Source organism: Sus scrofa, chromosome 12, assembly GCF_054392235.1.
Source record: "Sus scrofa isolate SSC_HxYL_T2T_F1_AM1 chromosome 12, Sscrofa_HxYL_maternal_Yorkshire_Landrace_v2.0, whole genome shotgun sequence".
NCBI lineage: Eukaryota > Metazoa > Chordata > Mammalia > Artiodactyla > Suidae > Sus > Sus scrofa.
In genome coordinates, this window is record NC_139394.1 from 54,307,133 (window position 1) to 54,322,733 (window position 15,601).

The window sequence follows — 15,601 nt, forward strand, 5'->3', positions numbered from 1 at the left end:
TGATGAGGAGACAGAGCTGCTAAGGGGAGACCCAGAGGGGCCTGCCTTTTGGACATCACCCCTGAAGATGTGCTCTCTGGCCACACCATGGGGCCCAGGGATTTCAAATACTGGATCTTTGGCTCTGACCCTGACCACTAGGTAACCCCTTCTGAACACCTCATCTCCTAGGATTTCATGCCTGCGTTCCAGCTGCTGGGATCCACGCTGAATCCCCTGTGCCCACAGCCAACCCCTAGGGCAGCCCCTCTACCTACACTCACAACTGGCCCCAAGAGACCCCCAGGCCCATACTAGGTTCTGGAATGGCCCCTATGCCCACAGATGGCTCTGGGTGAGCTCCAGAGCTCCCCAAGCTTTGATTCCTGCCTGAGAATTACCTGAAACACCACCTGTAGTCATCCTTGCCATCAGGTGTGTACCCCACCTGTAGCAGCTTGCCTGAGCGAAAGACCTTCCTCATACACTTAAGGAAGCTCTTCTCCGTGTCCAGGATGGTGATGGCTCTCTGCGGGAAGACACGACAGGCAGAAGGACAGAGGGCTCATCCAGGGGCCACCCCGGCTGCTAGTGACGCCTGCCGAGGTCAGCCTCTTCAGGTCTCTCCCTGTCCCTGCTCCTCCAAGCCGGACCTCCAGTGACCTCTACACAAGGCTGGTTCCCACAGCCCAACAGGTACAGATTCCATGGACAGAGACCAGCTGTCCATCCCAGATTTACCCAGGCACAGCTGGTGCCTGCCAGGTCTGGGCAGGGCAGCTGTGCGTGAAATAGAGGGTGCCAGCCCCAGAGCCTTCCCTGAGAACCTTATGAGGGGGCAACATAGTGCCATGCTTAAGAGCAGGGCCTCAGGAGTGAAACTGCCTGGGCCAAGGGCTGGCTGGGTTGCCTTGGACACAGATGCTTGACTTCCCTATGCCTCACGCCTTCATCCAAAACTGGGGATAGGGAAAGTACCCTCTTGGCACCGTTGTTGTAGTACCTGGCAAAGAGCCAGTGCTGCTTAATAAGAAAGATGCTGTGTAGCATTGAAAACTCTGTCTAGATACTTACATTGCAACAAAACAATGGGAGGAAAGAGAATGCATACATGTATGTGTAACTTGGTCCCCATGCTGTACAGCGGGAAAAAAAATAAGTAAAAATTTTAAAAATTAAAAATTAAAAAATTAAAATTAAAAAAAAAAAAGATGCTGTTATTACCAGCATCTGGAAAAGACAGATGTGGACCAGGTGGCTCAAAAAATGCAGCTGTCAATCCCCACCCCCTGATTAGCTGCTTCCCACAGTGCCCAACCCAGACCAAGTTCCCCAGGGAGCTGAGCCTTCCAAATCGTCCCACCAGGGACCACGCAGCCCACGAGAGACACAGCATGTGTGAATGGCAGCTGGTGACCCTGGGCAAGGAACCCCTGCAGGAGGTGCCAGAGGCAGCCCACTGAAGAAGAGGCTGCTGCCTGAGCCCCCAGGCAAGCTGGACTTTCTGCCCTGCCCCCAAAGGTGCAGAGACCCAGGTGCATTGAGAAACAGCCAAAGCAGCTGGCCCGCTGGTGCTGCGCACACCCTGCCAAGGGACACACCTGCAGTTTCCAGATGTTCTTGCTCTCCTGCGAAATCTTGTTGACAGTCTCGCCCATGAGGGCGATGAGCATGTTCAGCAGGAGGATGTAAGTGAGAATCACATAGGCCAGTAACAGGATGATGAAGACAGCCTTGAAGTCATAGTTCTCCGTGAACTCCAGGTCACCCATGCCGATGGTGAACTTGAACAGCTCCAGGCACGTGGAGTACAGGCTGTTGTAGGAGCTGTCTGGCGACCGGCAGACAAGCCCTCGACACTTGTGGAACACCTCCGTCGACACAGAGTCATTCTTTCCATCCTCGATCAGTGTCACCACAGCTATAGAGCGTGGAAACAAACAGCTGGATGGAAGCCCAGACTCCAGGTCCCACAACATACAAACCCACTACCCCCAGCATGGTCCCGCAGCAGGAACTCTGGCTTGGCACCTCTGTGTGAATTAAAAATAAATCAAACAAAACAACCCTTCTTTAAAATCATCAGAAATGTGTCATAATATATTGTTTTATTTAAAAAAAAAACTTTATCATCATCTGCTAGGAAAATGCTAAAATAAATACGCAAATCTATATGCATGAAATGAATACAGCCACATTTGTTCAGGGCACAACCTGCCTAACCTCATATGTCAGCCCCGGGTCCAAAATCTAATTTCTCACCTTGTCTGCCTCTGCCCCTTAGAAGGTGGCCCAGAACTAGCCCATTCTAAAACCACGAGGGCTAAGAAGCTCAGAGCAGAATGGCTTCTTGCTGCATTCTGCACTTTTCTTTGGGAAATGTAGTCCTGAGTCTGAGAGCTTCTGTAGCAGTTGTGCCCCGTAGTTACTGCAGATCTATTATCCGCTAACCCCCCTGGCCTAATCCCTTCCCATGGTCCCTGGTAGGCAGGGCTTCAGACCACATGCCAGAGCCCACACCAATCCCTATCAGATCCCTTCTAGTCAAAGGCACCATTGGGGAGTTCCCGTCGTGGCGCAGTGGTTAACGAATCCGACTAGGAACCATGAGGTCGCGGGTTCGGTCCCTGCCCTTGCTCAGTGCGTTAACAATCCGGCGTTGCCGTGAGCTGTGGTGTAGGTTGCAGACGCGGCTCGGATCCCGCGTTGCTGTGGCTCTGGCGTAGGCCGGTGGCTGCAGCTCCGATTCAACCCCTAGCCTGGGAACCTCCATATGCCGCGGGAGCGGCCCAAGAAATAGCAACAACAACAACAAAAAAAAAAAAAAGACAAAAAAAAACAAAAAAAAAAAAAAAAAAACAAAGGCACCATTGCAGTTCTCTTCATGGCTCAGCGGAAACGAATCCAACTAGGAATGGTGAGGTTGCAGGTTTGATCCTTGGCCTCACTCAGTGGGTTAAGGATCTGGTGTTGCCATGAACTGTGGTGTAGGTCGCAGACATGGCTCAGATCCAGTATTGCTGTGTGCTGTGGTGTAGGCCAGCAGCTGTAGTTCCAATTCGACCCCTAGCCTGGGAACCTCCATATGCCATGAGTGCGGCCCTAAAAAGCAAAAAAAAAAAAAAAAAAAGCTGCCATCACTCTCAGACAGGCTGTAGGATGGGGATGGGGAGGGTATACCACGTGGACCATGTAACTGCAGAACTCAGATGAGGATCAAAGTGGGACACAGGACACAATTGCTCAAAGAAAAGGGCACAGCCAGCTTGAAAGGGCCCCTGATGACCATTTCTCAGAGAATCTGAGCATGAAAATAAATGATGGTCATAAGGAGTTATCACCCATCTAACAAAGTGAGAATCCATGAAAAAAACAAAAACAGAAATGACTCTACGAGGTCCTACCAATATAAATAGGTAAATAAATGTGGCAGAATGGAAAGCATTTCCATTACATTACTGTAAGGAAAAACTCTTCCTTACAGTAGAATGCCAGCTAATAAATGTAGGAGAAATAAGTTAGAAAATCATCATTTGCAACCATCACAGGATCAGGTGATTCAGGTGAGACATGCAAGTTTGATGAGAAACAGGATATTTACATAGACTTAAAGCATCACGTCACAAATTACTTACCAGTTACAAAGGGAAAGATCATAACTTGATAGTGGAAAAACCTGACAGACCCACCAAAACCAAGAAACGAAAGCTAACAGCGCCAGAAATGGGACAGACGGACACTGTGGGACTCCTCGTACACACGAAAGAAGACACATATCGCTTCTTGACCAAAATGCATTCCTGAATCTAATTGTGAGGAAACATAGGACAGACTCAAACTGAGAGTCATTGTAAAAACTGGCCTTTACGCAGTGAAAACGCTAAGATCACAAAAGAGAAGGAAGGAGTGAGGGATTTCTCTGGATTGAAGCAGACTAAAGAGGCTTGATAATCAAATAGAATGCTTGATCAGGGATTTTGATTTCTATAAAAGTCATTATCAGGACAACGGGTGAAATTTGAATAAGGCTAGGATCAGCTAATTGTCCTGTATTGCTGTTAATTTCCTAGTTTTGATCATTATACTGAGTTTTGGTAAGAGAATGTTCTTATTTAGGAAATACACAATGAACTATTTAGTAGTAAAGGACTCAGCATGTCTGCAACTCACTGTTTTTTTCCAGTGTGGTGTAATGTGGTGTGTGTGTGTGTGCATGCGCACGCATGTAGCGAGGAGGGAAAATGATTTTTTATTTTTTTTTTATTTCAGTGTGGTAAAATTGGGAGAATCTGCATAAAGAGCATAGAGAAGTCCTTTGTACTATTCTCATGACTTTTCTGAAAATCTAAAACAATGCCAAAATAAAAAAAATTTTTTGAGCCAAAATGCAGCTATACTACAGGCAATAGCACTTCATACCTCTAAAATTATTTAAAATCTTCTATGGATCAATTTCCAGATTCTCCTGCTATTTCCGTGTTCTTTGTCCACCTGCTCTGTCACCTGCAGACACACACCCCAGCGGGCCTCTCCCCATCCAGCCCCGCAGAATCCTCAGGAACCTGAGGTCAGCAGGAGCCCCACCCCCCACCAGACTTGATCAAGCCTGTTACCTGTGGAAAAGCCGAACAAGAAAACAAGGTAGACAAACATGAAGCGACACAGGTCTCTCAGGATCATCTGCAGGAGAGAGTGGGCTTGTCAGAACCAAGTCCAGGCCTGGGAGAGGCTGAGGAAAGGGCCAGGGCAGCATCAGTCTGGGGGTGGGGGGTTAATCTTGAGCTCAAGGGGAATCAGAGGACATACAGGAGGGGTTTTGGTTTAGTGGTTTTCATCTCAGGTGTCATGAGGGAGTTACCACAGCTCCCACCCCACCCCCCGCCACTGGCCTTTGTTCTGGTGGGAGAGGGGAGCCCGCTATACCGGAGGTGGGTCCAGTTTCAGGGGAGCCCGCAAACCTGGGTCTAGGCCAGGTTGCCTGATTGTGGGGGAATTCTCTGGAAAGATGAGTCTTAAAGTGCAGTCTTAAGCATCTCTCCAGACCACATAGAGAGGATGGATGGAGTTTGTGGGACCAGGTCCCCCATACCCAGGAGATAAAGAGGCTCTGCAGAGAAGCCCACAGGAACCAGCACCAACCTTCTCAATCATGACAGCATAGATGCCCATCTGCTGGAAGCCACGGGTGTAATAGAGCATGTTGGCCCAGCCCATGGCCAGGGAGAACACCATGGAGGCCACGTACTCCTTGCGGTGGCAGAAGTACAGCACCACAGTTCCCAGCATGAACAGTGACTGCACGAAGCTGAGGGGGGAGGGACAGGAAGCATGGTGCATCAGCATCCAGGAGGCTTGACACACACCACCCCACCCCCCAGACAAGCCCAAGCTCCCTGGGCTTCTTGTCAGAGGCACAGACTCGGGTCATGGGGGAGCTGGGGTTGGCTGTCCTGCCTCCTTTAGCCCAGGAGCCTCAGCGAGAGCAAAATTGCCCCCAAGGGGCAAAAATCACTTCTAGGGGCAGAGGGTAGGAAGTGATGAGGGTGTGCAAAATCTTCTCTTTACACACAAATTACTGATGTGTAAATAAGCATGTATACAGTATGTTTGTAGTAGTAGATTTCATGGAAAGTCCCAGGTGGTGTTGCTCATCATTGTCTCCTCCCAGAAGTGCCCCCTCAACCAGCTGCATTAACACTGTGGACCATGCTGATGACGCATCATCCCATTTGTACATGAGAACCCAGCAAAAATCACCGCTGTGCTGATGTGAGCATACTGAAAACTAGTGTCACTAAACGGGCTCATTAATTGGAGTTCTGCTGCAAAGAAATACTATTCCCTGGCATCTGCAGACCCCTGGCCAAAATGAGAACTGACGTCAGCCAAAAGAGGCAAAGGCTGCCTTGGGTAGCAAATGGAGTCTGCACATGGGACTTTTAGAAGCTGGAAGCAGTGGAGAAATGGAAAATGACTTAGCAGATCCAAGAAAGCCAAATCCGAATTCATAGTGGAAAAACCTAAGAACCAACTTGCTTAATCGAGGACCCTCAAAAGGCTTACGTATCTCTGGAGGAGAGGTGAAGAAACCTAACTTAATGGGGAGTGGAGGTTTTGCCTCTGAAAAAGATTTTTAAAAGAGGGTCCTTAGATCCCATTACATCAAATATCCATGAACGCACTGGTACTTTAGCAAAAACTACATTATGTGATTGGGTGCAAGACAGATTACACAAAGCCCTCTTTTTTGCTCAGTTCTCAGAAAGTGGGCAGCCAGACTCCTTCCCTCAAGGAGTAGAGGACTGAAAAGATGCAATAGACTAACTTTGGACATTCTCCAACAATTCTCTTTATCTAGACCAGAGTATAATGCAGCTTAAAGTTGATAAACCCCATTCACACATTCAGAATGGCTTTGGACTTGGCACTTTTAATACTGGAAGCCAAGAAACAACGGAGAAATATCTTCAGAATTTTTAAAGAATTTTATACCCAACCAAACTACCAATCAAATGTGAAGGTATAGTAGAAACATCTTTCAGATATGTCAGATTTAAAAGCAATTGTACTCTCCCTTCCCTACTATGCATGTCCTTTCTTTGCATGAGGATATCCTCCCCCCAAAACAAGGAAGTAAATCAGGAACACAGAAGATCTAGAGTTCGGAAAATAGCAGATTCAAACCAGAAGAGAAGTGAAAGGGATCTCCAAGGTGTTAGAGAAGGACAGCATCCTGGATGTACACATGGGAGCAATGGACTCCTCTGGCACAATGAAAACTCTCATCACCTGCCCTCTTTTCCACCAGATGAAAATACTGCAGGATGTGTTCCAATAAAACAAGGAGTGGGGAAGGGAGTTCCTGTTGTGGCTCAACTGTAACAAACCTAACTAGCATCCACAAGGATGCAGGCTTAATCTCTGGCCTCGCTCAGTGGGTTAAGGATCCAGCATTGTCGTGAGCTGTGGTGTAGGTTGCAGATGTGGCTAGGATCTGGTGTTGCTATGGCTGTGGCATAGGCTGGCAGCTGCAGCTCTGATTTGACTGGGAACTTCCATATGCCATGGATGCAGCCCTAAAAAACAAAACGAGAGAGAGAAACTCTAACCAGGTGCAAAGCAATGAGAATTCCAAGGCTGGCAGCAACAAGAAGTCCCGTGATGGCAGCTAAGTAGAAGACCTAGAAGACAACCAGCCCAGTTAGAAGGAAAGCATAGAGCGCCAGGGGGAGAGCCCTCAAGAAAAAAAAAAAAATCCAGGGATCAATCCTATAATTTGTGTGGTTGATTTTTGAGGAAAATTGTACTAAGAAGCTTCGAGACGTATGGGAAGAATGAGCAATGGATACAAAGAAAACTGAACAAGTAAAAACAAGGTAATTATTAACTTCAGGAGAAACAGAAAGAAAAGAAATATTATAGTATATGATGAAGCTCAACTATGAATATCTGCTGAGACACAAAAATGCCAGTGCTGAATACCGGATAAAATGAAAATTACTACAAACCATACTGGAAAGCTAAGGAGAAGGAGCAGACAGGAAGGCAGTGTAAGGACACCAAATAAATGTCGGAAGAAAGAGCTACAAGTTGGAAAGTGATTGTTCCTGTGAAGGAAGGTTGCAGGGAGTGGGAAGGATTGGGGTGAAGTACCCCTACATTTTCTACAAGCTTTTTTAGTCCAGTTAAAAGTTTTACCTATGTGCATGGGTAGCTTTGAGTAAACAACATTTTTAAAAATTTTTTAACATGCCCACAATGGATCTTCCTGAGAGTAGAATGGAGTTTATTGACATAGCACTGTGGAGAAGAACATTGCCTCTCTAAATAAAGCAAGTCAGCATTGCACCAACCCTCTAGACCCTGCCTTTGAATTTGCCTTTGGGGCTACAGTGTAAGAACCTCAAGATTCTAGTAAAAGGATGAGGTCCATGAGTCCTAGGGACAAGCTAGCTGCAAATAGGGTGAGAAATCAACTTCTTGCACCCGCCAGGAATAAAAAGCAAGGCCCCTGTAATGGGGAAAACCTGGGGATCAGAGCAGAGGCCGTAAGTAGAAATCCCAGGAGAAGACCCCTTCGGGGTCTGAAAGCCCTCTCTGCATCCTGGGCCCTCCAAGGGACGCTCACAGAGGTCTGGTTTATTTTATGAAGGAAACGGGTTTCCCATACTATCCACATTTTCTTATAACGGAGTTTTTGATTTATCTGCCTCCTCCTAAATCAGGATTTATCTGTTTTCAGTCAGGGGTGATTTTTGTCTCCCCCACGTCGTGACGGGGAGCAGGCCCTTGGAAATATCTGGGGACGTTTCTGACTGTCAAGACTGGAGGACAGGGAGAAGGCTACTGGCATCTAGCGGGTAGAGGCCAGGGATGCCGCTGAACATTCTACAAGGCACAGGACAGCCCCACCACAACCTATCCAGTCCAAAACGTCCATGGTTCCAAGCTTGAGAAACCCCACCCTAGAGATTGCAGATTCCTTGAAGGCAGGATCCATGTCTACTTCATCTTAATATCCTCATGTCAACTTGGTAAGTACTGGAGGTATGGACAAAAGGATGGGGGGAAATGGATAAGGGTACATCTAACTCAGACTATAAACCACATAAGCCCATGGAACACAACTGTCATTTCCTAGTACCTGGAACACACCTGCCACAGAGTGGACCCTCGGTATGCACTCACCCGACAAACGTTTATTGGTGCCTTCCATCATTCATGCAACATGCTTGTGAGGCCCTACTATGTTCCAGTATATGGGTTTACGAGATGATGAGCGAGAACGAGCTGATTGTTGTAACCCCCGGTCTCGTGGCCCAAAGATGCTGTCTGCTACGGAGACATGAGTCAGTATCACTTACAAAAGCATCTCACTGTAGCTGTCCACAAACAAGGTCTTCAGTGAAGGCCGTCTCTGCAGGAAGTACTGAATCTGCAGGTTAAAGAGGCAGAAGAAGATCCCACGAAAGGTTAAATGGTGAGCACCTCCAAAAACAAACAAACAAACAAACAAAAGGAGTTCCCGTCAAGGCGCAGCAGAAATGAATCCCACTAGTATCCATGAGGACACAGGTTCGATCCCTGGCCTCGCTCAGTGGGTTAAGGATCCGGCATAGCCCTGATCTGTGGTAGAGGTCACAGACACACCTCGGGTCCCCCATTGCTGGGAGCTGTGGTGTAGGTCACAGACGTGGCTCGGATCTGGTGTTGCTGTGGCTGTGGTGTAGGCCAGCAGCTGTAGCTCCGATTCGACCCCTAGCCAGGAAACCTCCATGTGCCATGGGTGCGGCCCTAAAAATATGGGGGGGAAGAAATGGTGAGCGCCTGGAATGCTTCCTCAATGGTGCCGAGATGGACCATGGGAATGCATCAGAGCAAAGATAGTGAAGGCAGTGGAATAGCATATTATGTGACTCGATCAGGAAGATTTTTTTAAATAGAGTGAAATTCCAACTATACCTAGAAGTAAAGACCAAAATGTTATCCATTGCTGTGCTTAAATGATGGGACTGGGCAGTATTTTCTTCTCTTTCTCATTTGTGCTTTTTTTCGCTAATTTTCTTAAGTGTGCATTAGAGTAAAAATTCTTTCACTAGCCTCCCCTGAACCAACTCATCAGGTTGCGGTGCTCTCTGCTCCCCGAAAACCTTCTGAATGGTACCCAAGGTGAATGCTCCTCGCCAGGACACCCACACACTCCACGCCCTCCCACTGCATAATCCAGTTTGCCAAGAATGCTCTTTGCCTGCTGCCCTTGCTCACTGTCACTCTGGACTTTTTTTTTTTTTTTTTTTTTTTTTTGGTCTTTTCTAGGGCTGCACCTGCGGCATATGGAGTTTCCCAGGCTAGAGGTCTAACTGAGCTGTAGCTGCCAGCTTATGCCAGAGCCACAGCAACGCCAGATCCGAGCCCCATCTGCGAACTGTACCACACACAGGTCACGGCAACACCGGATCCTTAACCCACTGAACAAGGCTAGGGATCGAACCCGCAACCACGTAGTTCCTAGTCGGATTCGTTAACCACTGAGCCACGACGGGAACTCCAGTCACTCTGTACGTTAATATAAACTATGAGTGTGAAACTAGAGACAGTTGTTTCTGTAAAGACAGAGTCCAATGAGGTGGAAAGACTCCCTAAACATGAGTTACTACAAGGGTGGGGTGGGGGGGGGGAGATGTGACTTAGATCCAAAAGATTAAGGGGGAAAAAAATCACAATAATCTCAAATTCTGCATTTAGTTCCCTTTGTATATACAAGAGTGGTCCCACCTATACGAGAATGGCCACGGAATATGCATGTTCAAGTTTTTAGTAAAAGAAGATGGTTCCACTATCTACAAAACAGAAGCAGACGCACAGAGGTAGAGAACAGACATGCGCTTGACAAGGGGGAGCGGGAGGGAGTGGGATGGGCTGGGAGTTTGGGGCTCATAGATGCTCACTATTACATTTAGGATGGGTAAGCAATGAGGTCCTATTGGATAGACAGGGAACCATACCCGACCTCACTGAGATAGATGATGCTGCAAGATAACATTTAAAAGAATGTCTAAGTATGCAGAAATGGGTCAACTTACTCCACAGCAGAAATTGGCACAACACTGTAAATCAACTATAATTTTTTTTTCTCTTTAGGGCCGCACCTGCAGCCTATGGAAGTTCCCAGGCTAGGGGTCAAATCTGAGCTGCAGCTGCCCACCTATGCCACAGACACAGCAAAGCCAGATCCGAGCCACCTCTGCGACCTACATACTCTCAGGGATGCTAGTCAGATTCTTAACCGGCTGAGCCACAGCAGGAACTCCTATACTTTAATTGTTTTAATTTTAAATTGAAAAAAAAATGGTTCCAGTATACCTATCCATTTCTTTCATTATTCTGAGCTTTAACAGACAATTTCAATTAATTGAATAAATACAGTCATGATCCTGTCCCCTAAGAGTTTTCCTCTCTACCTCTCTAATTAAATATTATATTCAGTGGAAAACCCTGACTGCCTGTCTTCCAGCACGACTGCCCTGGGTCTGAGGGGACCCATAGGGCAAGGCTGCACCCCTCAGCCGTGAATGCCTGAGGGCTCTCAGCTTCGCCTGTGCCTCTCTAAGCTCCATTGCATGGCTGATGCATTAAAAAGTGGGTGAGTAAACCAGCTACAATGGAAAAAAATTAAAATCATTATATTAAAAAAAAAAAAGTGGGTGAGCACCAAGGGAGTCTCTCAGCTTTTTGTTTAGGTGACAATGGAAACCCACAGTGTGGGAAGCAACACTTACCCCTCGGAAAAATAAGTAGATTCCCCCTACAACAGAAAGTATCTCTCCAATGACTCGGAAATAGTCCCCCACGGTGTGGTTCAGCTTAAAGGGAGGCTGCAAAGGGCAGAGAGATGAGTGATTCCATTCGTTCATTCAATAAACCTTTACCAGGTGCAAAGCCCCGTGATGAAGATCCAGCCCCTTTCAGAGAAGCTCAGCCTCCATCAGGAAGAGAGACACAAATAAAAACAATGCTTTATTGTGCAGACACCTGCAAGGAGGCCCTTCTGTGGGACCCGACTTCCAAGGCGGGCAGCCTCTGGGTGCTAAGAGGGGCATCCTTTCTGTGCTGTGCTGTCTCCTGGTTGATGTCCCAGCGTGGAGCTCTGCTTGGCTGGGAGGAGGGTGGTGGCGTTGGGGGAGGCACCCTTCCAGACCCTATGCCATGTGCTTTTGGCTAATCCCACAGCCCATGGTCAACCCCGGGCTGCCCAGGACTCTCAAGGTTTCCCAAGGGTGGGGAGGGAGAGCCAACCCTGCCCTGCCACTGACATATGGGTGTCTTCTTTGTGCTTCAGCCGCAGTTTTCCAGAGTGAGTTTCCTTTCAGCCTACCATCCATGTCTCATAAGCACCAATTCACTAGCTTGCCTTATTAGCACGTTTCTCTTTTCTCTTAAAATAAAGTCATTAGGTGGCTTTAATAGGTGTTTAGAAATCAGGTTTTGCCTAACTAGGAAGTTGAGTTTTTCAATCATATTGACAAGCGAAGCACCCTGGAGATAAAGGCAGCAAGTTGAGTGCTTGGAGGCTGAATGGAAAGGACTCAATTTGGAAACTCAAGAGGGAGCGTGGCTCCCGGTAGCAGAAGAATCTGGTCCTAAGGCAATGTGATGCATGGCCCAGGGCCTGGCTTAGAAGCGCTGAAAGTACATGTCCAGGGAACGAATCATGTGTGAGCAAGTGAACAAAAGTGGGCAGGCGAGTGGGATGGCAATGGACTTGGGGTGCGTGCCAGCCCGGGACCCTGCAGACACCCAGCCTAGGGAAGAGCTGCTTCCGGAGCCCTAAGTCCTGCATCCTTTCTAACCTAGTACCCCCTCCTCTGCAGTCGGGGGCCTCAGCAACCACAGGCTCAGCCTCACAGAGGCTGGAGGAGGAATTGAGAACAGGAGGAGGGTGCGTGACCCCCAGCACAGGGATGCAAGATCTCCAGGCGACCCTTCCCTCTCTCCAGGGCCCAGTCTGGGCCTGGGGTTTGGGGGTGTTGTAGGAACGCCCACCTCCTCCCCATGTGCCCCCTGAGGCCCAAACTCTTGCGCACCAGGCCTTCCGTGGGCCTGTAGTAGGCGGCCGTGGTGAAGATGATCATATACAAGCAGTAGACCAAGAAGTTGAAGTAGAAGATGCGCTTGACGAATCTGTCCCACTTGTCCTGCAGGAGGCGGTTCAGCGGCTCCACCAGGAGCATGTCATGGCGATTCTAAGGGGAGCAAAGAAAGGTGAGCCCCACTCCCCGCCAGGACCCGCCTCTCAGGCCCGTGTCAGCCCGGGGAGCTCCACACACTCGCTCTCCGCAGGACCGCACCCTCAGCCGGAGCAGTGGAGGGTCACAGATATGAACCAGTGGGCTCCCTGCACGGCCCACCCTCGGGGCCTCAGTGCCCCTGCTGTGCCGTGAACAAGGGCAGAATTTGGACATGTGACCCCAAGAACCCCTGACACTCAAGAGTTCACAATTGTTGCCCCAAATTCTATGCCCATCACTTCTCTCTTTTGTTTAATGGCCACCCCCGCGGCATGTGGAAGTTCCTGGGATTGAATCCGAGCCACAGCTGCAGCAGCGCTGGATCCTTTTAACCCGCTGTGCTGGGCCAGGGATGCAACCCGCGCGTCTGCTGTGATCCGAGCCCCTGCAGTCAGATGCTTAACCCACTGCTCCAAGGCAGGAACTCCAGATTCCCGTTATTTCTGACAATCCTCTCCGGAGACACTCCATCCTTGCTCTTCCCACAGTAACAGGAAGAGGCTGACACAGGCAGAGCCTGGCACGAGGCTGCTCACAGAGGGGCTGAGGGCAGGGAGGAAGGGGCCTCTGAATTCCTTAAATTCTCTCATTTCCAGCCCTGGGCCAGACAGGCTGTCCAGGTGGGAGTGGCTGTTACCTACGCATGAGACAAAGGGCACTGGAAGGCTTCCCTGCTGAGGGTGGGCCCAGAGCCTGGGACACCATCCTTGCAAGTAATGCTTTGGGGGAGTTCCCGTCATGGCTCAGTGGGAACGAATCCCACCAGTATCCATAAGGACACGGGTGCCAGCCCTGGCCTCACTCAGTGGGTTAAGGATCCAGGCACTGCCATGAGCTGTGGTATAGGTCACAGATGCAGCTCTGAGCCTGTGCTGCTGTGGCTGTGGTGTAGGCCAGCAGCTACAGCTCCGATGCCACCTCTAGCCTGGGAACTTCCATATGTCATGGGTGCGGCCCTAAAAAGATTAAGAAAAAAGATGGGTAATACCGAGGTTGGCAAGGACATGGGTAGGGGTGTACCCACTGGGGATGGGCAAGTGTGTTGATGCGATCTTTTTGGAGGACATACTTTCTGACGTAGCAATTCCAGTTCCAGGTACCCTTCATAGTAATAGTCTCAGACCCATGCCAAGTGGCCTGCCACATTGTAGCAGAAAAAAAAATGGAAATAACTTAAATGTCCGTCTACGGACGTTGACTCCTCGCCCCTACGATGAAATACTTGCAGTCATTTTTTTTAATAAAGCAGATCCATAGATGCTGCTATAAAACTCCCTACAAGACACGCCAATAAGCAGAAAAAAGGGGTGTTCTGTTGCACAGTACGACCCAATTCATCCCAACGAAACGAAGCTATCTGTTTTTATACGGTATAACATGAGGATTTTTTTGTCAATGTACCTTTGAAATATTTAAGTTTTATGGAAATATTATCATATATTGATTACCTGATGCAGGAAGACATTTGGCGGGACTGAGTGGGAAGGTGAGGCTGTAGGGTGTCGGCCCCAGGGAACGGGTTTTTATCGATGGAAAGAGGCAGAGCCGGACCAGGGACTGAGCGTGGGGGCTGGGGTGCAGTGAGATGGGAAGCCCTCCCTGGCTGGGGCCCAGCCCCAGGACACTCACAGGGGTCTCGCTGCTGCTGTAGGCGATCACCTCCAGCACCGAGTTCTTCTCGCAGGTGTCGATGCAGGACAGGTCGTAGAGCGAGGAGTGCACGGGCCCGTAGGCCCACTCGGTGAACTTCCTGGATAGGTGCCTGCACTCAGGCTCCTGGATCTCCCTCTGGAGAATATAAGCCAAGACCTGCTCCAGGGATACAAGAGCCTGTTAAAGGCCAGCCTGGAGCCTCACCCACACTGCATTCCCACCAGCTCGCCAGCTCTGCTCCAAGAATAACTCGGTTTCCCAGCCCTGTTAGAGATCCCACCCAGGCCCCAGAAGAGCCACTGCCCCCCTCTACCTGCCTCCTGACCACCGTCAAAATCAACATGCCCAGGAGTTCCCATCGTGGCTCAATAGGAACGAATCTGAAGAGGAACCATGAGGAGCGGGTTTGATCCCTGGCCTCGCTCAGTGGGTTAAGGATCCGGCGTTGCCATGAGCTGTGGCATAGCTCGGATCTGGCGTTGCTGTGGCTGTGGTGTAGGCCGGCAGCAACAGCTCTGATTAGACCCCCTAATCTGGGAACCTCCATACGCCCTGGGTGTGGCCCTCAAAAGACAAAAAGACCAAAAAAAAAAAATCAACCTACCCAGTGCCTCCGACCCAAGCTGTAGCCACATTGGACCCATCACCTGATCACACCTGGCCCCCCAGTTCTCCCATCTCAAAGTGAAGGACTGCAGTGGCCCATTCTAGAAAGCCTCCAGCCCGAAGGAAATAAACAAAGAAAATCCAAGAAATAAAACCAAGGTTGAAGAGTCAGGCTTGTCATCCTGAGAGACTCAGTAAGACAAGTTTCTAGATTCCCCTGATGCTAAGAAGTCCCCTCCTCTCCAATTGTCAAATGCCCTGCCCCACCTTCAGCCTGCTATGGCCTGGTAGTATCCACGGACTTGGACGTGCCCTAGCCTATTTGGACCTTGTATCACCCAAAGTCTTGTCTTCCATGAAAAAAACACCAAACGCTTCTGTTTCCATTTCCATGTCTCAGATCAACCCAGCCCTCTCCCCAGGCCCAACACCCACCCCCACCCCACATCTGATTAGTGATGCTGAGAGTTGGAAATCAAAAAGGGCCACATAGGCACGGCTGGGTTCCGCTCAGCGTCTCCATTCCTCTGGCTTACTCTGATGCCCCAGCCCTACCCCTACAGCCAGGAGTGGCA

The 15,601-nt window shown here is 49.2% G+C and overlaps 1 protein-coding gene across 6 annotated transcripts in view; it reads right to left on the reverse strand.

Annotated features, from left to right (window-relative positions):
• The window catches only part of TRPV1 (transient receptor potential cation channel subfamily V member 1), a 43,758-nt gene that overhangs the window by 6,541 nt on the left and 21,616 nt on the right, over positions 1–15,601 (reverse strand). For all 6 annotated transcript variants that reach the window (XM_084985497.1, XM_084985500.1, XM_084985499.1 and 3 more), the window contains 8 exons: positions 14,397–14,576; positions 12,564–12,722; positions 11,259–11,354; positions 8,844–8,914; positions 5,119–5,284; positions 4,593–4,659; positions 1,581–1,900; positions 381–508 (listed from right to left, as the gene is read on the reverse strand). In XM_084985497.1, coding sequence (XP_084841623.1) covers positions 381–508; positions 1,581–1,900; positions 4,593–4,659; positions 5,119–5,284; positions 8,844–8,914; positions 11,259–11,354; positions 12,564–12,722; positions 14,397–14,576 — 1,187 coding nt within the window. The remainder of the gene's footprint in view (positions 1–380; positions 509–1,580; positions 1,901–4,592; positions 4,660–5,118; positions 5,285–8,843; positions 8,915–11,258; positions 11,355–12,563; positions 12,723–14,396; positions 14,577–15,601) is intronic.